The sequence below is a fragment of the Gopherus flavomarginatus genome, chromosome 3, assembly GCF_025201925.1.
Source record: "Gopherus flavomarginatus isolate rGopFla2 chromosome 3, rGopFla2.mat.asm, whole genome shotgun sequence".
NCBI lineage: Eukaryota > Metazoa > Chordata > Testudines > Testudinidae > Gopherus > Gopherus flavomarginatus.
The window spans coordinates 152,246,136-152,268,440 of NC_066619.1; the positions used below are offsets into that span (position 1 = coordinate 152,246,136).

Below are 22,305 nucleotides of genomic sequence, written 5' to 3' on the forward strand. Positions count from 1 at the left end.
GTAACAAGACCCAAGAAATGCCTGAAGACTAAGCTTGATTCCACATTTTCTGGAAGTTCAGAGTGCTCATGTTTTCTTTAAAGAGTATCTTGCTGGGGCAACAGGACCTAGTTCTTGATCTTATGAACTTAAATTAGAACAAAGGTGTTCATCGCCCAATGTACTAGAAAAAAAGCCTGAAGACAATCTACAAGAAGTAATGGCCTCAAGTTGCAGTGGAGAGGTTTAGGTTGGATATTAGGAAAAACTTTCACTAGGAGGGTGCTGAAACACTGGAATGGGTTACCTAGGGAGGTGGTGGAATCTCCTTCTTTAGAGGTTTTTAAGGTCAGGCTTGACAAAGCCCTGGCTGGGGTGATTTAGTTGGGGATTGGTCCTGCTTTGTAGGAGATTGGACTAGATACCTCCTGAGGTCCCTTCCAACCCTGATATTCTCTCATTCTAATTGAAACTTCAAAGCAATCACTCAGCCCAGCAAACGTGTGCATAACTTTACTCATATAAATAGTCTCACTGAAGTCAATGGAACTACTCATGCTTAAGTGTTCACAGGATCAGGGCCCAGGTTTGTTACAAAAGGAATCTTCAGTGAGATATCATGAGTAGATTTTGAAGCTTGTCTACACCATGCTTTAGTCTGCACTAGTATGTCATGTGCAGACTGGACTACGTGGACCCTGCTGGCACTGCAAGTTTCCCAGTGCACACTGATGCTTGAAGCAGGACTGTCAATCTGCACTAGGGAACCTGTAGCATACACCAGCAAGGTCAACGCAGACCAATAGTCTAGTCTGCACTAGAACTCCACGTCCTGTGGTGCAGACAAGCCTTCAGATTCCTGGTCTGCTGCTAATAAAGCAGATACAGCACATAGGATCACAGGGGTGGGAGAAGAAAGCTCGTCCCCACGCCTGTAGTGCACCTCCAGTCACAAAGGTCTGGGGAACAAGCTTAATCTAATCTTTTCCCACTTCCTTTTGTGTAACAATGGGGCAGAGAGGGGCAACAAGCCCTCTGTTCTCCTTAAAGCCATTATCTCCCTTAAATGGAAACTTTGGACAACAAGTGTGACTGCAGGACATTTGCAGCAAACAGCAAGAGTCAAAAGGAATGTTATCCAGGTAGCAGCAGAAAGATGGCAGTCTTCCATCAATGACTGGATGGGGCCCACTGGCAGCAGTTCCCACGCAGCTCCTGACAGTGGTGTTTTTAACCCTCTAGTTGCAACATCCTCCACACTGGGCAGCCAGGATGTGTTGGCAGCAGCCCAGCCCAGCCAGCTTCTCAGCATCAAATTGTTCTTCAGAGGCCTCCTTACAGGATCCAAGTTGATTGAGTGGGGCCTCTGGGTAACAGCTCTTAGTGGCTCCAACACTGGCCACCTCCTACATGTGTCTTCCTGAAGGAATTAGTCTGCAGCTTCAGCAAAGGTCGTTTCAACATCATGTTCTGCAAGAGACAGACTAAATCATACCATCTGAAGGGCAATGCAAATTATGACTCAATTTGAAAGTCAAGCCCCAGCAGACTGAACATTTAGCCTTTGCTGTCAGTCTATATGCTGAATTTTGGGTTTCTTACTGCCTTTCTATAAGCAGTTAAAGAAGCTTTAAGGCCTGAATACTTATTTTCTTCAAAAAGCAGCAAGCAACATTAACTGGTCCAGGCATAGGTCTAAAGCTATGGGGCCAGATCCTCAGCTGGTGTAAATCTGCATATATCCAGCTACAGTTTACACTGTAACAACATAGAACAGTTCAAGATGAGGCCCCATGGCTTATACTGAGATTGATTCTTTCCAGTTATTTCTTGGCTAACTGTATCAGCCCCTTACAGTCAGTCGATGAGCTAGATATGCCAGGTTTAAGATTAGACCTAGTCTTTTAGCCATGGTGGGGGGGAGTGATTGCTTTTTGTAAAATGCAAAATCTAGATTTCTTACTGCATAAGTAGGTGAGATAAAGCTAGATTTTAAAGGGATTTTAGGGAGGCTCGGAAGACAAAACATAACTGGATGGCTCAGAGAACTGAGAGGATACCAAGTCATGTGGAGGTCACTGGTTCATATCTAGATGCAGCTAGGACATGACAAGGTTTTAGCCAGTGACATGCAAGAGAATTTGTTTTACAGCACTCAGTTAGGCCATGTGCTGCCTTCTCCTCTTACCACGCCACCCCATGCAAATACATGCTAGTGGTTTCAGTTCTCCAACAGGACAGAAGACCACATCACAGCAGGCTGGCACTGCTGTAGGCTCTCAAGTGGACAATGTCTGTATTGACTGACGAGCCACATTTCCTTTGCTCATGTTTAAATATGGCCCCTGCAGTCTGAGGAGGGGACAAGATGCTAGGAAGCTTGTGCTGTTCTTGTACTGAAGAATTTTGGTCTCCAATGCCTGTTTCATGGAGCGAAGTGCTGACTTGTTATTTAGATGCTACCCAGTCTCCCTCGGTAACAGAACGAATAGAAAAGTTCATGACAGGAAAAAGAGTGCTTGGCACCCTGCCCCCAGGCAGTCCATGCACTGTTTCTTCTTCTGTCATGACTCAATAGTAGTCTATGGCCTCAGAGGGAGAACACACTTCAAAGTGCTAGAGCCCACAGGGAGGGAGGCTCTTTACTGCTCCTATACGGCCAAGGGCTTCCTTTGTGAGGTTTTCCCTCAGCTCGAGCCCCTCTTGTGAACCAGCGGAGGGAAGACACAGAAGGGAGCGTTGATGCTGTTAAAGCAGCAGGAATTTCTGCACCGTTCTACATTTGTCAAGGTTTGAAGGAGACAAGCAGCTACTAAGGCTTTCACCTGTGACCAGGCACTTCAGGGTCTTCCCATTCTGTGCCTCTGCACAAGACGGGAAACAGGTTCCGCAAGTACCTACTAGGTTATTACCCACACCAGGAGTTTGGGATTGTGTTTCCAACAGCTGTGCACACAGCAAGAGTCTGAAACTCCACGTTACGCAGAATTAGGAAGCATGTGAGCGTTTTGTGGATGGTGCAAGCTTGGAATACTATTGAATGCACACAACGTCATTCTGTACCTGCACTCTCCTTTACACGCCAACATGGCCATTTCCAGTTGCTTGTCTGAGCTTTTTTCTTTCCTCTGTTTCTTCACATCGAGGATACGTTTTCCTGACCCTGTGGAGTCACAAAGCATTAGGTTTTAGAGCTCATCCAGAGTGAGTATGTTTGTCCCCAATCCCTAAAGCATATCCTCCAATATGGAGACTGGAGTGCCAAGCAACCAGCTTGTGGAAAGCAGGAGAGCTGCTTTTGTTTGCTAAGCATTCTCCAGCTCTGAGCATATACTGCGGTAACCCTTGCACAGCTCCAGGAATGGATCCTGCAAAAGGGAGTTCCAGTTCTAGAATACTGGACATTTCCAGGGGACTTTTCATCCACGTGCTTAGCCCTTTCTTGTAAAGGGTCACAAGAAAGGGTTAACACATGGATGAAAATGTATCACAATCCTCATTTTGAGGAGTTTTACTATTGATTTCAATGGGAACAGGCCACAGCTGAGTGCTTTTGATAAATTCTATCCTAAGGAACTTGTCCAAGCTCATACAACAGTTCTGGAATAGAAGCCAAGAATTCACCCCCCTCCAAACCACCTGCTTTAACTGTCTTATTACTATTAAGACTGATGACTTCTTGCTCAAGCCGTAGGTCAGCAGGAGAATGTTTTAGACAGTGTTTTGCAAACCTGAGGCTTGTGCCTAAAATTCAAGTTTGTGGAAGGTCCTAGTTGGATAAGACAATTTTAATTCTATTTTATCAGACACTTTAATAGATAATCCTCATTTGAGCCTGACTTTGTGCTTCACAAATCTGAACTAGTTACTCTTCATAGTACCCCTGAGTATGAAAGAAGTATCCCATCTGTAATGTGGTGAATACTTAAGGCCAGTTGTGTCTGCATCAACATTTCTTAAAATGAGATTAAAGTATGAAGCAACAGACAGAAGTGCACACCTTTGTTTCCTGAATTGCAGGCATGGGTACAGCATGTACCTGATTCAGTTATTATAGCGTAGTCTGCTTAGGCTAATTTTAGATCCTGGCTTTTGGGTTGGCTTTACATTATCCCAGGCTGCAGTACAGTATGATTTATTGCATAGCCAGCTTAAGTTCCACAGGGGCATTATATGTTAGTTGATGACACATCATACAGCCGCGTGCCCCAACTGACCTGAACGTTTTAAGAACTGGGACACAAGCACAGACCAGAGTGCCATCAATGCATTTCACATGTTATCAGCTACCACGCAGTGCTTGTAAGTGGCTAATTGTGAAGAGGGCGGTAAGAACAACTTTCTAATGGTTTATTGCTGATCGAGGTCCAGATTTTGGCTACATTCAATGTCCTCAGCCTTTATCTGGGAATGGTGTTTCCATACATTTTAGGGGAATAGAGGAAAGGACAGAGATCTGATTGGCACATGCCCACATGAGGAATGCTTCATTGAAGACTGGGCTCTAGTTCATAGTGTAACAATGGTATTACTTCATTTGTGGTCACCCAGTCACTGAGTAACATCACCGAGATAAGAATCAAGGCAATGAACTTGTACTCTAGTATACTGTGCTTTCTGGGCACCTCGCCTTGAACACATTAACTTGTGTACAAGGCATGGGGGAAGTCAACAGTTCCTATATACTTTTTTTGCATGTGCCTATCCAAGATAATCATTTATATCACCATCTGAACCAAAATGCTGGTAAAGTCAGCAAGATTTTGGGTTGGTAATTACTCCATGTTCCTCATGTTCAGTTTTCCAAGGGGCAGCTTCTTATGCAACTTAGTTTTGACTCTTGATTAGAAACACTCTTATGATGTGTCCAATATATTGAGGTTTGGTCACGTGTCAAGGTAGAGTTTTGTCTGAGTTACTTGCAAATCAACTTCTTGTCCATAGGAGGCAACACTAAGCATATATATTACTGTTTTTCTGTCCGGGATTAGGAATCTAGATGGCCTACTCCTATGAAGTTAAGAGTACGTTTAGAGGTCTATACATTCATACTCCACCCTCCACTTCCCCCACAGACATCAATGGGAGCCCCGTGTTCAGGTAGAGGACATTATCCACCTATAATGGGCATTGTTCAACTAAACAAGTTAGCACTAGTGTTTTTCCACCACTAGTCTCCACTTCCGTGCCCTCCAATGCCATTTCTGTTCCCAGTTACGGCAAAGACTGGGAAAAGCTATACAACAGAACATGAGTGACAGAACCAGACTCCCTATGCTCAATGCACACCCCACCACTTTTTGGTCACCTTACAAAGTCATCCATTGATTGACCAGTTTACTTTCTTTTAAATCCACATTGGACTGTAAACTCCTCAAGGCAGGGACTAGTCTTATTTTATGCACGTGAAGGGCCAAGCACACTTAACTTGCTTTGCAGCAGTGTAACCCCAGACTATTTTTCTGTAATGGTAGCATACTGTGCAAGCTACTCTTTAATTAAGCTAGACAGACAGACTGGGAAGTGCTATACTTACTGCATTATAACAATGACGACAATTGCAATGAAGCTGATGCTGGACAGCAGAACAGCTACCACCACCAATATCGTTGTGGAGTAGTTGCTGATGTCGTTTCTCTTTTGAGTCTTCATGAACTGTTCACCACAACGTTCACCAAAATAATCCTGACGACATCTGAAAATAACCCACATTAATATCAGCATCCGCTCCAGGAGCACTGGGTGGCCTGTCTGAAGCCAAGCCAACATGCACATTCAGGTGACATTTCAGTCAACTGACAGAGGGATCCAGGTGCTACTGTTAGAGAATCTGCAGGAAATGCAGTCATCGTTCTAGCTCAAGGTTTGCTGACATTTAAACAAGTTGAGATCAGTTTGGGTGTGCTGTTTCAGGAAGGCACACCTTTTCATTCCTCCAGCTTTCAATTTTATGATCAACTGATGAGTTCAGTGGCTTATTATGCAGCTTATGAATCCCACCATCGTTTAATTTATAAGGTAGAAAGTTTCTCATGCGTGACAATCCAAGAGGTTGAACCAAGCTGATTTCCCTCTGACTAAGCCATTATTCACAATGAGTATCTTGCCATAGATTCAGATACACTCTTATAATCTATACAAGATCTGAGCATTAACTTACTTGCATATTACTTCTTTGAGTTCTTCTAGGTATTTGCATTCACCATGAATGCAAAAATTTTTGTACTCCGCTTCACATGGTGTCTCTTTCTTATTTTTCTTTCCTTTGTTTTTCTTTCTTTTTATTTTGTCAGGATTCTTTTCCCTATCTGTTTTTGTTTGCTTGGGTTTAATCACAGGTTCAACTGGGAAAGAGAGAAGTCACGTTCAGTCCAGAATTTAAAACAGCTAATTCCTTCCAACATGGAATTACACCTTAGGCCTTAACCCAACAGCAAAAGGTTGAGGAAGTGAGTCTTGGAAAAAAAGCAAGCATTTGTATGCAAATGAATATTTATAGATAGGCATTCTGCGGCCAGGATTCTCTCTTGGCCTCAAACATGACCCCTATAGAAGGATGATGCATTGTTTCACGTGGTTTTTAATTCAGCTAACATTAAGGTATGCTCACTGTATTACATTTACAGGGGCACATTTAAGCCAAGATGAAGAATTGGCCCAAATGGACTATTCACAATAATTGCAAGACAAACAGGATGTGGCTCACTATGAGCAAAGTTCAGCAACCACTGACTTAGACCCACCCCCATTGCATCAGTGAGCGGAGGTTGCTCTTGTCAACCAGGTGCCAGCATGCACCTGTAAAGGCAGAATTTGGCCTTACACCTTAAAGTGAAGATATCCCTGATGGCTACATAGGGTGTACACTGATAGAAAGTGTGTGCAATATGATAGATTGTGTGTAACTACTCCTACATCAAAGCTCTTATCTTACACGGGGAAGGAAATTCATACCAGAGTTGCAGTCACTTCAGGTCTACTACTGCTGTTACTGCCATCCAGATTAGATGCAGCCTCAAGTGATTTTTTACTTAAACTGCTAGCATAGGCAATTATATTGCCTTCCTTTATGTTGCAAAAAAGACAGTAGCATCCTTAAATACTGAGGACAAGCTTCTTCTCTTTAGCTAGAAAATATAGCACTAGTAGCCTCTAGAGTTTAGATAATATACACATGAACACACAGCAAGGAGAATCAATTTATAGTGTTAGTCCTCTTCATGAAATATGGTTAACTACAGTTATTTGCCTTAGTTGCTTTACAGATGGTGCAGGCAGTATATCACATATTCTGAGATAATTTTTACTCTCTCATGGTATGATGCAACTTACACACCAATTTGATAAGCCATAAATTGTGAGTTATTTGCATCATGACCATACAGTTCTCATAAAGGCTAATTCAACTCCCTGGTTTTACAGTAACCAGAGTAGTCTAATTGACTGGGGAAAGCCTCCAAATATACCCCTGAGCATTTTAAGTTCTTAAGTACATTTGTCATGTATTTTGGTTACTCAAAGCAAGAGACCATCCTAATTTAGGAGACGTTTGACTGTGAAGGGATTTTAGTTATACCAGCAGGCAAACCAAAAAGTACTGGCCCTGTTGTCAGGTTTCTTTTCCCTAGAAAAATAAAGCCATGAATAGTCACTATGGACAGGACAAGGGCATCAGCTGTTCAATTAAACTTTGGCAGATCAAGACAATCTACTTTGACAGCAGGTCCTTCTTTTGTCCCTTACCTTACAGGACTCAACCTGTCAGTTTGCATTTAAAAGGAAAATGCTGTTGTCTTTGTGGTTTTATTAACAAACAATAGTTTGCAAGTTGTATATCCTTAGAAAGCTGCCTAGCATCTTAGGGCATGGGGTGGGAAGCAGTCTGCTGCCGAATTTAAATTTGTGGGGCTTTAAATCAGTCCAGTGCAAAAAGCCCATAGCCCATCAACAAAACAGCAGCCTCTTGTTAAGAGTCCAGTTTCAAGTGCAGACATTATCAGCCCATGAGCCCCTGAACCAATACATTTCAGGCCCAACTTATGTTGACGGATTCATTTTCTCATGGAAGCCTAGAACATTCGACAACAGATCAGATGGGCCCAGACCAAACCCACCTTGCACAAGGAGTAAGTTCTACTTGGAATGTTGTAGCTCAGGCCTGTCCCTAAGGGCTGGATCCTTTGTGCTATCACTGGAGTCATGGGCATCTTTCCACTGACTAATGGCAACCAGATCATGCCCCATAGCACAGCGGAGCTTGTAGACTATTGGATGTTAAATACAAGGACAACCTTACAGACTGCAGATCTGACTTCAAGTCCTGTAAGTAGCCCTCTGAGATTTTCCATTGCCATTCCCTGTGAAGTGTCCCTAACATAAGGACACAGGCCAAACAGGACTATTGGTCACCATTTAAGATACACTAGGGCTTTCCTGGATAGCCGGCATACAAGATAGTTTGGCAACTTGGAGGCTTCAGCTAAACGGAAAATAACTTAAAATTCACATTAGCAAACATTTTAAAAGCTTTGGTGTGGACAAGTTGTCTTTAGGGTTCACCTCAACCAGCTAACATACAGGCTCGCCCCACCTATACTAAGGCGTTAAGAACGTGTTGGACAAGATAAGTAGCTGCTATTCAAAAACCCACTTTTTATCCAGTCTAGACATACTCCAATCATTGCACAATAAACTGGTGCTTGCTAGTCACCCTATAGCTACTTCCTAGCAGAGAACCTGCATTAGTTTTATTATAAGTCAAAAAATTCTAAGCCAGATTTTTGCAAATACTCCAGACCAACTAGCACCTAGTGAGAAAAGGAAGTGCAGGGCATATATGAAAAGTCCACCCACTTCATTGGTCTGACTTTAAAGTAACTACACCAGCAGAGAATATTGGCTAGAAAGTTTTAGATTTGAGGGGAAATGCTAAAATGCTTCAACATCCTGCATACCACTGGTTGCCAATATATTTTGCATACTGAGCAGTAGAATGTTAGGATGCACAAGTCAATGGAAGGCAAGTTCAAGGCTCGTTAAAAAAAAGAAGATTATTCTTGTATGCAACCATTGGTAGCCAAGCACTGGGCAAGCTCAACCAAAGAAATGGCTCCATCTTTTAAGTGAACTGTGTCCATGTGATACATTATCCTGGTCAAACATGATTGGGATCCTTGGGGGAAAACATGCAGAAGCATCACTTCAACTCACCTCTAATTGAATCATCTACAATGTACATAGGCACTGCTGGGTCCTCCTCCTCGTCGTCTTCAGTATCTTCATAGTCAACTCCTGAGGGCATGGTGCTCCCATCCACGCTGTGGTCCAGTGCCTGGGGCACATTTTCCTCCTGCTCTGTCGCATTTAGTCCTAATCCAGCAGCAGGGTGGCACCCTATAGAACAGAATGAAGACATGTTAAAGTGGATCAGGATTTCAGGCCAACCCCTCAAATCAAATCTGGCCAAAGTGTTTACCTCAGAGCACACATTAAGCAGCTACTGAACACAGGCCATCATTCACAAGTGAGTCACTAAAGAAGCAGCAACGAGCGTTTCAAATGCAAGTTCACTTATGCCAGCCCAATGATTTCAAACACAAAGATGACATTTTAGTTTTTCTTCTTAGCTAGGACAGACCTAAAACCCAGGGAGACTGCAGGGGGCCATTCTACCCCACAAGACAGAGCAGAGGTTGATTTAAATCAGTTTCCCATAGAAGTCTCCAAATTGCTATGGAATTTCTCACCTTCTGCCTCCATCTGGCCACCAGGGGAACACCGAGCCCTGGACAGCCCAACACAGGGGGCCATGGTAAGTGTTAGGAGATGAGCAAAACCTACTCAGGGGCCTGGGCTGAAACAAACAGGGGTTTCCAATCCGGTTTACAGCACCGCTGCTGCCCCAGGGCTCTCTCTCAGAGGGGTCCCACACGGAACGCCAGGGGCTAGGAGACCTGCCAGCTCCTCAGCCCTAGCGCCCTGCAGGGGGAGCAACAAGCCTCCCTCCCCCGGGGGGCCAGCGGAACGCACTGCGACCGGACCGGCTCCGGGCTCCCTGCGCAGCGCAGCGCCCCGGGAGCGCACCCCGCGCCTCGCTCACTCACCGGAGAGCCAGGCCAGCGCCGAGAGCAGCAGCAGGGCTCGCATCGGAGACGGCAGCGTGCTGGCCTCCCGGCCGGCTTCACTTCTGGGCGAGGTCCCTATGCGCGCTCAGCTCCCGGCGCCAGCTGCCCGCACTTTATAGAGCTGCCCGCTTTATATAGGCGGCTGCGCGGAGCCGGCTGGGCAGGACCGCGGGCCTGCGTCAGCCGGGTGGAGCGAGCGGGAGCCGCCCCTGGGTGCGCAGGGAGGAATGCGTGGCCCGGAGCAAAGGGGGACTCGCTGGCGTGGGAGAGCCCGGACTCGGTAGCGGGGGCGTGGGTGGGGGAGAGTCCAGGCAAGCCAATGAAAATCGGGCAGGACTTCCCCTTACACGTGCCCAGCCTGCAGCGCCGTGCACCCACGTGCCTGCGCAAGGCAGGCTGCCTGGCACCTGTTTGTTCCCCCAGAGGGGCTACCTGGACAAGAATCGGATGGCACAGCCCACCCCCCCTTCTGCTGACTGGCCTAGGTTGGTAGGGTGAACAAACAGCAAGTGTGAAAAATCAGGACTGGGATGGGGAGTAATAGGAGCCTATATAAGAAAAAGTTCCCAAAATCGGGACTGTCCTTATAAAATCAGGACAATTGGTCATCCTGTAGGTTGGCCTCCTGCCAGTTATACCTGGTCCGAAAAAGGCAAATGGTGAAATCTTTGACAAATGCTCCCACACCACCAGCTCTTTTTCTCAAAAAGATCCGAAAAGTGTTTGCTGCTTTTCAGCCAGCTTATGATGAGAGCAACAGCTGGAGTGCCAGTACGATTTCCCTGCATGTCTGCATCTGTTCTAACTGTAGTACAGCCTGACTGTTTGATTTCTGAGGACAGACAGTGGGTGTGTAAGGAAAGTGGGTGTTACTAGCATCTGTTGCCTGGAAAGGATGGCTTGCTGTAGCCCTCTGCTGGCTCTCCCCATATACCCAGAGTCCAGCCTTACAAAACCTTATGCACAAACTTCACTTGGATGTCAACGGGACTGCCTGGCTGTGTACAGTTAAGCTGGTGCATAAGGGTTTGCAAGATCTGGACCTAAGATTGTAGCAGATTTAGTGCAGGGACGGGCTTTTCATTACATGCAGGCTTGGCAGGATTCGAGTTCCCCAGTGCATGAGCATTCCTTTCTGCCGCTATATCATTTCCCCCGGGGGACACTATCAGTGTGCTGCCAGGGTAGCACCAGAAGCAGGGGCGACTCTAGGAATTTTGCCACCCAAGCACAGCAGGCAGGTTGCCTTCTGCGGCTTGTCTGCGGACGGTCTGCTGGTCCTGCGGCTTTGGAGGACCTGCGGGGGATCCTCCAAAGCCACGGGACCAGCGGACCCTCCGCAGGCACGCTGCCGAGGGCAACCTGCCTGCTGCCCTTGCGGCGCTGGCAGAGAGCCCCCCGCGGCTTGCTGCCCCAAGCACACGCTTGGCGTGCTGGGGCCTGGAGCCGCCCCTGACCAGGAGGCATTCTGCCTTGGGGGACCAATGCTTCTGGGGGCTCCAGGTGGTGCAGCCCTGATGACACCCCCCCCTCCGCCCCCATGTGGCTGGTTGGCATGGATGGAGCTGTGGTACCATCCCTTCCTTGCCCCCCTTGGGGCTTCCTGAGGGTGTTTGGAGGAGAGGACAACCCCATTGCTGTTCTGCCTGACCCATGAGCCTGGCAAGACTCCTGCCAGCTGGCTTTGTGATTAAGAGAGCAATGCTACATCCCAGTCAGTGACTAGAAACCAGAATGAAAACCAACCACACAAGCCCCAATTCAGCAAAGGACTTCACCACTTGCTTACTGTTAAGTCTGTGCTGACGTCCTGATAACTTGAAGCATGTGCTGAAAACCAGGGCCTGGGTTTTTACCATTGCCACAACATGCAGACAGTATAAGATGTTATAAAGTCCTCTGAAAACTTCTCTGTACAAGTGTCAGCCAATCCCTCCCCACACCTGCCTCTCCTCCCCACCCCCCGCCCCCGGTTTCTGCCGTGACTCAATTACACAATAAAGTGAAAATATTGTGAAGCCGCAAAGAGTTGCCATAGGGACAAGTCATATGTCATATGCAGAGGAATGAGGAGTTTATTGCAGCGACAATTCCAGCAGGTTACGCTGCCCCCCACGTGGGTGGAAGCAGGCTAGATACGATAGTGAATAGGATTTTTCACCAGCAAAAAGGAAACCAAAGGAACAGATGCTGAGCTTCTTACGCAGCCAGTGAGTGTTTGCTTGAGTAAGGCATGAGTAACCGCTGCATGGTGTTACTTAGGCAGGCGGGGGGGAGTGGGAGGGAGAAGGGTATTCACACTGGAAATGCAGAATGCTCCCTAGAACTCCAGATGCACATATGCTGGGTGGCTGCTACTACACCTCTCTGTAAGGTGCAGCATGATACTGCATGGCCTCCCAGATGCTGGGCCATTGTGGAGGGGAGCTATAGCCCATCTCCTCTAAAGCACTGGGCTCCCCTCTAGCAGGGAGGGAGCTGACCCTGTGCTCCCAATGTCCACTGGAAAAAAAGCACAGCTCCCCTGACTCCATCAGGCAGGGGATCAGATCTCTAGAGTGCACGGGCCGCACAAGAGGGCAAGGGAAGGCTCCTTGAGTCCTTCCACCACACACGTGCACTTCCGGGTGAGGGTCAGGCACAAGCTGGCCCCGGGAATTTGACCCCAAGGTTCTTCACCATGAGAGGTGATGTCATCTCTTGGATTCCTTTTGATTAGCTTGTGAGGGAGAGAGATTTTTGGCCCCCTAAAGATTCAGGTCTCAAGCAAGGACATGCTTTCCTGGAAATGAATAAGAGGAACTGGAGGGCTGTGTACTATAAAAGATATTTTGCATTGGCTCTTTTCCTCTAGCCTGTATAGGTTGGTATTTTATTTATAGTTCAGCAAACGTACCGAATCCTCTGTTGAACTTGGTGGCGTTCCAAGTTATTCATTCATTCATCTCGCCTTCTTCCCTGTGTTACACACTGCGAAGGGCGATAGATAGCTCTCAGAGAGGTGTCCAACTCAGGTTAGCTCCATATTTAGATCTAGGTCAGTCTGTGACCCAAAGTCAATGGGCCAAATCATCAACCAGTGTCTGCTAATTGCTGTCACTCACAAAACACGAGCTTATTAAAAGAGGGAGATCTAAGGAGGGGGATTCCAGCCCAGCTGATGACCCATGTGGGTGTTAATGATTACACAGGATGGAATTTTTTAACAACCAAGGAAATTCATGAAAAGAACACGAAGGTTGCAAAATCAAGCATTCAGATGTTTGGACATGCAAAAATTACGGTAGCCTGTGCAGCCTTAATGTGGCTCCCTTGTGTGTATGCACTTTGATAAAGTCTTTAATTACATGATCACATACTATTTTTTCCACGGTCTCGGTACTCTTAGCTCCAGTGCCCTGCTCCACAGCAGCCAGGAGCAGTAGTTGCAGAGAAAGTCCTGATCAGCCCGTCCAGCCCTTGGGTGGAACATGCTCAGTCTAGACAAAATCTCCAGAGAATTTAGTGATCAAACTCCAAGAAGTCTCTCCTGAGTGTGTGTGAACTGAAGTTTTCCAAACTTGGCCAAATGTGAATGTTTTTTCATGGGGCAGCAAAAGCACATCCCTGACATACTGTCAACCCCCTCCTCCCCTCGCCACCCCATGCCAAATTTCAAGTCCCTGCTCCGAAGCATGGAGGTGTTCAATCTCAATGAAACGGCTGTAGGAATTTTTTTCACCACTGGCAAAACAATATTTTTTTTTCTAATCCTTGTTCTCAGAAATGGCTGAAACTTTTTCAAAAAGTTCTGCCTGAGACAAACACCTGCCATGGGAAATTTCAACCCAGACGATGAAATGTAGCAAAGTTACAAGCAACTGGAAACAGGGCAACCTTGGTTTGAAGCGCTGCCTAGAACTATTTGTAGAACAGTAGCGTCTAGAGACCCCAGCCAACACCAAGGTCCCCCTGTGCTAGATGCAAACACATACAAAGAGACAGTTCCTGCCCCAAAGAGCATACTACTCTCATGGCCTAAATAGGCAAGGCAGACAAAGGGTGGGAAGGGAAACAGAGGACAAATGTCTTCTCAAGGTCCTACAGCAGGTCGGTGTCAGAATCAGGAATAAATCCCAGGACTCTTAACTCCCAGAGCACTCTACACTATCTCTCCTGCCAACGGAGTTTCCCTGATCCACAGCAGCAGAGAATTTGGCCCAGTTCTTTCATTAAAGAAAAATGAACTTTTTGCAGATCTTCGGCATCTTTCATGACATTGCTGAGGTTCAGCTATGACAGTGAGCTGTGCCATTTGCCTAAGTCACACTCTTCAGAACATGCCCGGTTTTAAAAATAAAAAGCAGAAATGCCACCGTTTACTCTGCCTCTGCTGACGGCATCAAGCTTGCCTTACCTGCCTCTTTTGTTAACTTCCAGGGAGTTTTGCATCTGAATAATGCTCAATTAATCTCAAATATTTTCCTATACTCGTTCCTTCTGCATGTGCTTTCAGGGTCACATTCTGGTTGCTTTATTTGTGGAAATAAGGCCATTGAAGGACATGTGATTACCCTCATTGGAAGCCCTGGAAGACTGATGCAAACACTTTCTTCATTTGTTTCTCTGGAAGATGATAGTCTGGCCAAATCTTGATTCATTCCCACAGTCTCCTGTCCCCAGTCAGTGGGAGTGTGTCACGGAGTCCCCGGGCGATGCTCTCGAACTGCTCCCCATCAAGCCAGTCAGGACTTTGGGGAGCCTCCTCTCCCTTGGAGCAGACTTGTTCAGGGCAAGAAGCTCACACGTCTTCACCTCCTGGGCCTCTCCTTGGAGCATTCAGCATCCTCTGCCCCTCCGTGCGCTTCCCACAGTGAGCCCACCCAGGTGGGGTCCTGGGGAAGCCACAGGGTCCTGCACCCCCACTTCACAGTCAGACGTGACTCCCAGCCAGCCAGTAAAACGGAGGTTTATTCGATGACAGGAACAGGGTCTAAAACAGAGCTTGTAGATACAGTGAACCGGACCCCTCGGCCGGGTCCATTCTGGGGGGCAGTGAACCAGACCCCCCACGTCTGCACTTCACTCCTCGACCTGGGCCAGCTCCAGACTAACAACCCCCCGCAGCCCCTCCTCTCTGCTCAGCCCCTTTCCCGGGCCAGGAGGTCACCTGAACTCTTTGTCTCCAACACCTTCAGCTGGCATCTTTGCAGAGGAGGGGCCCAGGCCATCAGCTGCTAGGAGACAGAGTGTCAGGCATTTAGGGGCACTGGCCATTTGCTCTGCAGCAATCACACACCCTTATCCCACCACCTAGATACTTAAGAACTGCATAGGGGACACTGAGGCACCAACACAGTATTCAGAGCAAACATCAAGAACATTCCCAGTTCGTCACAGAGTGCTGGTAGCGTCATGAGAATTCCTGAACCCTTTTGGAAATGGAATAAACACGTGCCTTGCAAATTAATGCCCATTTCAATTAGTTTCTGTTACCAAGGGCCCATCTCTGCCATCCTTACTCACCCCGAGCAGCATCTAAGGCTTAACTTTAAGCACAGTATTAGTCCCATTGAAACCTAAGGCCCAGATACCCACCTGGGAAAAGTGGCACCACTCCACTGGAGCTATAGTGGTTTACCCCATCTGGCCTTGTGGACCTCCTCAGGGCCACAGTGTCAGCCCTGTGCAGGATAGTGCATGGGACTACTCATAGGGTAAGGTGCTACTCAGTGAGTAAGGCAGGCAGAACCCGGCCCTGACTCAGTAGTGTAGATACTAGGGGTTTCGTGCTTGGGGAAGACTGCAACTCATGCTTCTGAAATCTGAACCAGAGAGACCACTCCTGATCTTGATTGCTCCCCAGGGTAGCCATTCTTCAAGGGTTTCTAATATAAGACAGGTAGGGTGGGATCTTCAGAAGTGCCCAGCACTGGCTTAATTCTGCTTCCACTGAAGTCCCTGTTTTAGAGAATCCCACTCTTCAAATCTCTGGGGCCAAATCCTGAAGTGATCACCCTATTCTTACTGAGATTAAACTGTCATTGGAGCCACTGGGAGTTTTGCCTGAGTGAGGTTTGCAGGATTTGTCCCCTCTTTCATGTGTGGCCTTTTGATTTTGGCCTGCAGTCCCTGATCTCAGATGCCCCAACTCACTGTGCTCTATGGAGACAGTCGGCCTGATTTGCTACAGCGTTACTGCAGGATTGGAAGGTCCCTTCGCAATGGACTGGCATAGTGGCAGCAAGAGATCTTAATGGGACCCATTGCTACTGGGGAAACAACAAGTATTCCTGAGTCCAGGTCAGATATCCCCACAGTATCAGGTTCTATAATCAAGTCACCGTGAGGCTTAAGGGACTGGTGATGTGGCTGTGACATCGACATACTTTCACTACTGGGTCGCCAGTACAAGTCTGCCTCGGGCCAGCAGTGAGCGAAAGTCATCATTGCCCGTCGCCCTGTGTCAAACGGGTGCAGAATGTGGCATCACGAAAAACACCAGCACTTGTCAGTCCTTGGTCTCTTCCGGTCAGTCTCAGCAGAGAAGCCAAAGATGAAATGGTCTTAGAAACCAAGTTCTGCTCTCATGCCCAGATTGGCAGGGGCTTTGGGAAATGTGCCCTGCCATTGCTCATCCCATAGCTGATTTATGTTTAAACAGAGGATGCCAGGACTGTCCATCCTGCTTCTTTCACCAGCAATCAATCCAAGATCTGAAATAAAATATGGGTTTTGGTAACTTTCTGAAAGATCTATTGTTCTTCATCTATTGTGGGTGATGGACATAGGACACCTGCAGCATTCCATCGGGAGACTGGTTCAGCGCTAACTCCGATGGAGGGAAGGCTGCCACTTACTGAATCACCAGCATCGCTTCCTGCAGCACCTGGATTTTCCTGGCTGGGGAACTCACTGGCTTGCATAGCTCAGGACACCTGATGCGATCCCAGTTGCCATTGCTGTGACTGCAAATCAGAAAGGTAACATTGGAGCACACATCTCAAATGAGTGTAACTGACCTTAGTGTTTGTTTCAAAACAGTTGCAAACCATGGGCCACGCTCTGCTCACAGCAGCAACCCTTCAGGAGAACAGTACAGAGGAAGGCAAACAAGCAAGGCAGAGGGGTGGAAACAAAACATGCCCATCTTACATACTGTTATTATAGGACCAGACCAGCTTGAGCTTTAGTGCGTTTATCTCCACAGGACTCCTGCAAGGTAGGGGAGTGCTATTGTCTTCGTTTTACAGGTGGGGAGCTGATGCGATGTAAGACTAAAGCAACTTGCCCAAGGTCACGCAGGAAGTCTGTAGCAGAGCAAGGAACTGAACCCAGGGCAGTGTTGTAACCGCTGGACCAGCCTTCTTCTCTCATGGAGGGTGGATGGGGAGGGTTTGGTATCTCCAAAGCTTGCTCCTTATTTTGGTCAGGTGGGAATGTTCTGCATCAACACCTTGTGATTTGCTGTACATGGGTGGGAGGTTGGCAGAAGAAAGGGGCAGAGCCAGCCAGTAACTCGTCTATACTGTATGCTTCCCTGGGACAGGGACTAAAATGCCACAGCCAGTTGCCACAGATGTTAATTCTGTTGAGGCCGTCCTTAGCTCCTGCCCCATGCCATTAACCCTCCTTGGAGGATGCAGCCAGTGCCATTATGACATATCAACCAGCTGCGCTGCCAGGTGGGAAGCCAGGAGCTGGAGGCAGAGTAGAGGCTCTTCTGATGTGTGGCTCTAGTCAGGGATATGTGAGGTCCATCCTGTGCTGGTTTACAGACCCCAGCCCTTCCCTTCCTGCTGGTCAGTATCCCCCCCGCCCCCTGAGCTAGGGAATGACGTGCTCAAGGACCGGCTGCTGCAGTTTTCCCTACAGAAATGAATGGCCTAGGACTATGCAGGTAATACTAATACTTTTATTGTGGGACTTTGTTAAACCCGGGATATGTGAAACTTTGACAACACATTGACTCGCTGAAGCAGCCCTCAGCGTATAAAGTATGTTACTGACTCGCACTGATGGATTTTATCCTTGCGCCGTTTTCATGAAATGCAGCACAGGTGATGATGTTCCGATTCAGTAGACCAAGTTCAGAGGGGAGTCTAAGTGAATCTTTCTCTCTGCCAAATCGCACTTATCCCAGGCTCACCACCATATAATAGCTGAGCATCTAACGAAACGATTGCATTTCAGAATAAATAAAAAAGCTGACGTGTTGTCTAGCCCTGAAGCCGTAAGGAAACACTGGCATAAACTGGCGTAACAGAGTGAAGAATCAGGCTTTGATCTGCAGGCATTTCCTGGCTACGTGGTGAATTCCATTGACTATCATTGAGTTCATGTCTCTTGCTACATGGCAGGTGGAATTTTAAGGCTCCTGGATTTAGGCCATATCCTGTATTAACTTACACTTGGTATTACCACAGGTTTAAAGAACCGCTGTCCCAGTATCCATTTATAATTGATGCACATCTTTCAAATATACTACGTGAGGTGGCGGCTGTATTAACAGACAAGGACTCTGGGGTCAGAGTACCAGAAATCCGGCTCCTTCAGTTCTTGGCTCCAAAAATCCGAGCTGAGCAAATTGCTCCATTTTTTCCTTTCATAAGTGCCCACCTCTCCAGTGCCATGACTCACATCAGTGAAGGAATTCAGGAGGATTCTTTAAAGGCCTTGGACGTCTTGTTGGAAGAGTACTTCGTCCTCCTTACTAATTGCAGTACTATATTGCTGAAGAATGTTATAGAGCTTATTTCTCACCAGCAGTTGTCAAAAAACCTGAAAAGTAGAGGTTACTTTTTTCCCGTTACACCATTCTCTTCTGGCCTTGCCAGGTATTACACCAGATAAGATTCTCTTAGATGGAGTTAGCAAAACTCCAGAGGTAACGTGCAAGGGGCGTGTGATGTTATATATTGCTAGAGCTACATTATGCCCCATGATGGCCCCCCAGTCAGCCAAAGGACTGGGGAGCTTAGAACCCCCTTTTCTCCCATCCCGCTCCTCAGCTCTGAGCGTATCTCAGCCACAGCTGAAGATCAAGCCTTGGGTGTCTCCAAAGTTGTCCTGGTTTAGTTTATTGCATAGTTCTGCTCCCCCCCCAGCAATGCAGATCCAGGAGCCACTGAGGCACAAGCTACTCTTCTCTGTTTCACACACCACTACCCAAGAATGCCAGTGAGTGGTGTGAATGTGAGCTCTGCACCAGACTGACTTCGCTTGACAACAGTTTGACATGGTGCAAAGGGCTTGGGCCTCCATCCTCAGTGCCAGTACATGTGCCAACTAAGATCTCTCATTATTCATCTGATTTACTTTCACTAATGTGCTACTGAAATGCATGATCTAAAGGAAGTGGCTCAAGTGCATACACATCAATTGCTCCAGCAGAATGAAATGTATATTTTCTAAGGGTGTGGCATGACTGATCTGGGTATTAGAGCATGATTTATCCTTTCTCACCATTCCAGTATATGACTTACTGCATGGGAACCTGCTAAGAGCAATGACTCAAACAGAATTGATATTTGTCTGGGTGGCTCACTGGACTTTCTCTCAGCTTTTGATTGGCAAATGTCACTATCTTCTGGTATCAGTACTGCCCTCATCTGTTGGGTAAAAGTGCTGCAGTCGGGTTTGTGACCTGCCTTCCCAATCCTCAGCACAGGCCCAGTGAAGCCGATGGAGTTACACCATTTCACACCAGCTGAGGATCTGGCCGTATGTCTAGTGCAAGTAAAGGCCTGAGTGTAGCCATTCTTCTGGTTAGTGAAAATTCTCAGAGCCTCCGAGAGCCGCAGAGTCACGTGATGTCTGCATTTGAGCCCACAGCCTCCAAACAGGGCTGTGATCTGGCCCCCAGAGAGATGCACTTTCCAAACGGTTGCAATTCTTTCTGTGCTCCTGTCTTTTCCCCAAAAGATCTGGACTGGAGCATGACTGTGTAATTGAAAACTGGTTGGGGATGCAATAATTGACACCTTTGAGCATCATCAGCTGGTTAGCCAATGGGAAACCCTCTGGCTGCATGTATTTTTAGTGTCTTAACAATCAACCCCCTGCCCCCCAGAAAAGTGAAGTTTGTGGCATTTCCAAGAAATACAATTGAAGCTCTGAACCCAGAGGTCTACATGATAAATAGGGCTAGCTCCCCCTCCCCCCAGCAATTAAAATCATGGGCTAGATCCTCAGCTGGTGTAAACTGAAATAGCACCAATTATTTCAGTGGAGCAATGCTGATTTACACCGTCTGACGAGCTGGCCCAGCGGAATTACACTGATGTCAAACTAGGGTAAGTCAGCCAAGAATCTGGCCCATAATTAAATAGAGCAGCGATTCATTCAGATAGGAAAAATACAGCTGTGCTAAAGTAATTGGGCCAGTCGGACTGATTCTCCACAGCTCTGCCCCCCTGCAAAGTGGTGTTAAATGCTACCCACTCAGAATGGCAGGATTTTTTACATCTACTTTGTACGGGTATAAACAGCCACATGAGGGGCAGGACACTGGAGGATGATGCCTAATATCTGCACAGGTTGGGGCACATCCTGGTCCCTCGTGCTGTCCATTTGCTTTCTCTGGGTGCAGCTGAGAGGGAGGGTTAGCACAATTTAGGGGCTGCTCTAAATTACGCCAGCTGGCTAGGGCCCCCAAATGGCTGTCTGCCAACACTCCAGCCACACCCAGTCCTCTTTGCTCCCAACCCATGTTGCCAAGGCTGCAGGGATGGGGACATGGTGGAGGATCCAGGTACATTGGCTGTATGCCTGACGGGGCTCTCCGTGCCAAGGGAATCCCTGGCTGCTTTCCACTCCCTTGTGCTGAAGGAGCAGTGCAAAGGGAGCAGCCAGGCTCTTTGAAGTGCAATCCAGCCAGCCATTCAATCCAAACGTTCTTTGGTGGCTCAGATGCTGCCCTCACAGTTATGCTTACCAGAGCTCTGCAGGCGCGACAAAGTGAAGGCAGAAACTGTCAGAGTTTCTGAGATGTAGTGATCTTCAAGACCTGCTGGAAGGCTCACCTATTCTCCAAGGAATGAGGCCATGACAGAGACCTTGCTGGAGGGCAAGAAAGGTTTTACAGAAGCTCTGTGGTGTTGGAGCTAAGTTCTGGAGTATTATTGCTGTATTTTCGCTATGTGTGTTTATGCTATGCACGGTGCATAAAGCATCTTCTTGTGTAAAATATAACTAAATACATTCATCAGTGTATTTAACCGGCTCTGTGCAGGGACAGTTTGCAGACACTCAGGGACAGAGTCTGACTTCATTTATAGCAGTGCAAACTGAGAGGAACTCTGGATTTATGCTGGTATATCACTAAGATCAGACCACAGCTGACTTGCGCCAGTCTACTATATGAACCAGCCTATTGGTGTGCTAGAAAGCAATATAAATTGTGTCCTTTCTTCCAGTCGCTACCGGACATAGGTGTGGGGAAACTTTCTGCCAAATCCTCTGGGAGCAACTCACTGCTCAGCCCTACCCACGGGACTGAGTCCTCAAGTTCTCTGCCAACCCTAGATCTCCATGGTAATACAGAATACTACAGCCTTAGTGACGGTGCTGATTTGGCACTATGAAACTAAAAGAAATAACCAGTCCCGTGTCATTCTTACAGGTCTTATGATGATTTGGGACCAGATCCTCCCCTGGTGTGACTCTGTGATTTACTGCAACTTCACTGACTTACTGAATCATAGAATATCAGGGTTGGAAGGGATCTCAGGAAGTCATCTAGTCCAACCCCCTGCTCAAAGCAGGACCAATCCCCAATTAAATCATCCCAGCCAGGGCTTTGTCAAGCCTGACCTTAAAAACCTCTAAGGAAGGCGATTCCACCACCTCCCTAGGTAACCCATTCCAGAGCATCTGGCTCTTTGTCCATCATGCCATGGGCTGTTGCTGCTTTGAAAATAAAACAGTGACTGCTAGCCGGAGTATTAATAGAACTATTTCGTTGCTAGAGACTGACAATTTCTGTAAAAAATTTCTGTGCAGTAGTCAGCATTGGCTGAAGTCCAGCCTGCAACTCACATAGTACAATATCCCCTCAGTCAGTTTCCAGACTGTGATGTGGCATTTTCTAAGTGCTCCTCCATTTAAATATGGCCCTACTCTGGAAATTTCAAAGGCTCGGTTTTCTTTATTGCAATTTAATAGGTCTCAAAGTTCTTGCAGCATGGTGACAGCTACTGTACAGAACACAGTAGTTTTATAG

The 22,305-nt window shown here is 47.1% G+C and overlaps 1 protein-coding gene across 1 annotated transcript; it reads right to left on the reverse strand.

Annotated features, from left to right (window-relative positions):
- Positions 1–466: 466 nt before the first annotated feature.
- AREG (amphiregulin) lies at positions 467–10,193 on the reverse strand. Its single transcript, XM_050945077.1, has 6 exons — positions 10,083–10,193; positions 9,190–9,372; positions 6,140–6,323; positions 5,516–5,674; positions 3,043–3,142; positions 467–1,449 (listed from the first exon to the last, which is right to left on the reverse strand). Exons 1-5 carry the CDS (start codon positions 10,123–10,125, stop codon positions 3,055–3,057), a joined length of 657 nt encoding a protein of 218 aa, XP_050801034.1. The 5' UTR covers positions 10,126–10,193; the 3' UTR covers positions 467–1,449; positions 3,043–3,054.
- Positions 10,194–22,305: the final 12,112 nt, after the last annotated feature.